Genomic DNA, 4,100 nt, shown 5'->3' on the forward strand with positions numbered 1-4,100 from the left:
TCGAAATAAGAAACACAAAATCTGGCATCCTGAAAATCATAGAGAAAAATGATACAGCCCCTTTGCCTTTCTTCTGCTTCCTTTTATTTTATTAACCTCAATATGAAAAAGAGTAGTGCAGAGGTAACAAGACAAACCTTGCCCAGCAATGCACAACTTGAAAAAAGTTAACAAAAATTTTAAATGAATAATCATTAATATAAGAGAAAGACTGTGTCTAGCTCAGAAACTTCAAGCTCAACAACTGTTCAATAGTTTAAGTAAGAGAGCTGATTAATAAAAGCCATATTTGGCAAAATAAAAATTATTTGGCTACTAAAAGAATTACAATTGGGTTATTCCTCTACCTACATAGACAAGAAAAACTTTTGCTATTAGCATGTGAAGGCTGTAGACATATTTGGTAGCTAGATACATAGGTGTCATGGGTTGAATTTTATTCCCCCAAAATGTGCGTCTTAATTTGGCTAGGCCGAGATTCCCAGTATTGTGTGATCATCCACCATTTTGTCATCTGATGTGATTTTCCTGTGTTGTAAATCCTATCTCTACGATGTTAATGAGGAGGGATAGGCAGCAGTTATAACAAGATTTGATTGTGCCTTAAGCCAATCTCTTCTGAGATACATAAGAGAGAAGCGAGCAGACACACGGGGGATTTCATACCACCAAGAAAGCAGCAATGGGAGCAGAGCGTGTCCTTTGGACCCACCTGAGAGGCTTCTCAACCAAGGTAAGAATGAGGACAAACATCAATCTGTAGATAAGAACTGCTTTGGGTGAAGGGAAAGACAACACTCAATACAAGGAAGGTCAGCCTAATTTGACTGGACTAAAAGCAAAGAGGTTTCCGGGATAAAATGAAAGCTTCAAAGGTCAGCGGAAAAGGGGCTGGGGTCTGGGGAACTTGGTTTGAGGGGACTTCTAAGTCAATGGACAAAATAATTCTAATATGAAAACATTCTGCATCCCACTTTGAATTGTGGCGCCTGGGGTCCTAAATGCCAACAAGCGGCCATCTAAGATACATCAATTGGTCTCAACCCACCTGGAGCAAAGGCAAAGGAAGAACACCAAGGTCACACGACAACTAAGAACCCAAGAGACAGAAAGGGCACATGAACCAGAGACCTACAATATCCTGAGACCAGAAGAACTAGTTGGTGCCCGGCCACAATCGATGTCTGCCCTGTCAGGGAGCACAACAGACAACTCCTGAGGGAGCAGGAGACCGATGGGATACAGACCCCAAATTCTCATGAAAAGACCATACCTAATGGTATGACTGCGACTAGAGGAATCCCAGAGACAATGCTCCCCAGAACTTCTGATGGCACAGGACAAGAACCATCCCCGAACACAAATCATCAGACATGAAAAGGACTGGTCAGTGGGGGGGAGAGAGATGCTGATGAAGAGTGAGCTAATTAAATCAGGTGGACACTGGAGAGTGTGTTGGCAACTCTTGACTGGAGGGGGGATGGGAAGATAGAAAGAGAGGGAAGATGGCAAAATTGGCACGAAACGAGAGACTGAAAGGGCTGACTCAATAGGGGGAGAGCAAGTGGGAGAAGGGAGTAAGATGTATGTAAACCTACATGTGACAGACTGATTGGAATGGTAAATGTTCACTTGAAGCTTAATAAAAATTGATTAAAAAAAAAAAAAAAAAAGAATGAGGACAAAGACCTTCCTGCAGAGCCCACAAAGAGAAAAAGACTTCCCCTGTAGTTCATGGCCTGCATTTGGAATTGTAGCCTACTAGACTGTGAGAGAAAAGATTTCTCTTTGTTAAAGGCATACATTTGTGGTATTTCTGTTACAGCAGCACTAGATAACTAAGACAATAGGTCAGGAGAGGCAGAGGTCACCACTGAGAACTAGTGTCCTTCACACCAACACTCTAGGAGCACAGGTGAGCATTCTGGATGATTAATGATTTTGACAACCAAAAAACTCTTCCTCAGTAAAAGAGCTCTAAAGCCATCTGAATGTGGTCAGTGGCCCTCAGAGAGTGAATCGAGGAAGGTTCCATTTAAGGACATTGTCGCTCTAGATGAGAGGGCATTACTCTGTGATTATTACCTTGTGAGTGAGGTAGTGCTGGGGAAAGGCTGCCAATAAATTTACCTTGTAATTAGAATCTCTACACCCATAAGCACCTGAAAGGAACTAGGATTCCTGCTAGGGGTACTGGCACAGCCTGAGGAGGACTATAGACATCCAGTAAGAAACAGTGGAAAGAGAGGACAATGTCTGCTACAATGCTAACCTTGTGGCCCTGGTGAAGCAATACCACATGAACCTACATGATTGTATTGTAGAAGGTAGAGAACAATTGGAGATGTGAATAAAACAGAACAAAATCTAGAGAGTCTGACTTTGACTTCCTAAGTAAAGTAAGAGGGCAAAAAGAAAGCCTAGGATTAGGGCTTTGTTCCCAGCACAAGGAACGATATAGGTGATATAAATATACATAGATATAGATAGATACATATAATGTCTATAAGAGTATTTATATAGCCACCTAAGTTTTTGACTATATGACAAAGATGTTTCTTGTAAGTATCCATTTACATTGGAACATCTGAAATTTACTGAGAAAATTGAAGTTCTATTGCAAAAATTAAGACTTCAGATTGATGACATCTTCTCAGGCCATATGGAGAGTATGTAAATGAAAACCAAAAAATAGAAGTAAAAGTTTAATATTGAGGATGGTTTAGAAAATGAAAACTATTATGTTCCCTATATAAAAGCCATGATAGAAAGAATGTCTTCAGGGAACCTAGGCTCCAAGGTTCAACCAAACACCCAGCTCAGTCAGGCCAGCAGCATCCTCTATTCTCCCAATGGCCCTCCTGCTCTCTTTACTGACAGCCCTGGTGGTGTTCAGTTGTGGCCCTGCTCCATCTCTGGGTTGTGATCTGCCTCAAAACCACACCGTGGCTAGTGAGAAGACCGTTGACCTTCTGGACCAAATGCAGAGATGCCCCACTTTCTTCTGTCTGGATGACAGAAAGGACTTCAGGTTCCCCCAGGAGATGGTAGATGGCAGCCAGCTCCAGAAGGCCCAGGCCATCGCTTTCCTCCACGAGATGCTCCAGCAGATCTTTGACCTCTTCCGTACAATGGACTCCTTTGCTGCTTGGAACACTACCCTCCTGAACCAGCTCCTCAATGGGCTCCCTGAACAGCAGGAAGACCTGGAGACCTGCTTCATGCAGGCAATGGAAGAGGGAAAATCTGTCCTGCCCATTGAGGGCCCTGCACTGGCTGTGAAGGAGTACTTTGAGGGAATCCGTTTCTATCTGAAAGAGAAGGAATACAGTGACTGTGCCTGGGAATTTGTCAGAGTGGAAATCAGGAGATCCTTCTCTTCATCAACAGCCTTGCAAGAAAGGTTAAGAAGAAAGGATGGTGACATGAGTTCATCTTGACTTGACTCACATTGACTGATATGCCCTATCGCACTTGCACGCATATCTTTGGTCATTTCAGAACGTGCTTATTTCTGCTCTAGTCACAATTTATGGAATTAAATCCAACAATTACCTTGGCAGCAGTATTAAGCAAGTATATGTGAAAAATATTCAGCTCCAGGGACATCAGTCTTTAGGAGATGACTGCTCTGGCTATCCGTCTGTCTGTTTATTTATTTATGTTTATTGATTCTTTCTGGCTTGTTAGGATATTTGTAAAGTTACATTTTTTTATTTAAAAAATTTCACATTTACTTTGTATTAAAATTTAGAAAACATATCCACCTATTTTATTATTTATTTAATTAAATTTGTATTATGTCTTATGTAACAAATTCTTATCAAAGAAAATTTCTTGAATTCATTCTTAAAGAACAAAATCAAAGCCCCGATTTTGTAAATCAAATTGAAGAATGGATGGTAAAATGTATTTACTCACTCATTCGTTGTCATTGTATTCATATTATATGTGTCAACTGAGTAAGTGGCAGATTGTGTAACTGCCATCAAATCCAGGTGAATGAAGCAAATACAATTCTTTCATTGCTGGAACTTTCAGTAGTACAGGGAAAGAAACATAAAGACAATACCGATGTTTACTTAATTTCAACTATATTA

At 40.8% G+C, this 4,100-nt stretch overlaps 1 protein-coding gene across 1 annotated transcript; it reads left to right on the forward strand.

Annotated features, from left to right (window-relative positions):
- Positions 1 to 2,852: 2,852 nt before the first annotated feature.
- On the forward strand, positions 2,853 to 3,440 carry LOC126083393 (interferon omega-1-like). The gene has a single exon (XM_049897103.1). The coding sequence runs from the start codon at positions 2,853 to 2,855 to the stop codon at positions 3,438 to 3,440; it is 588 nt and encodes a 195-aa protein (XP_049753060.1).
- Positions 3,441 to 4,100: the final 660 nt, after the last annotated feature.

The sequence above is a fragment of the Elephas maximus genome, chromosome 9 (assembly GCF_024166365.1).
Source record: "Elephas maximus indicus isolate mEleMax1 chromosome 9, mEleMax1 primary haplotype, whole genome shotgun sequence".
Lineage (NCBI taxonomy): Eukaryota > Metazoa > Chordata > Mammalia > Proboscidea > Elephantidae > Elephas > Elephas maximus.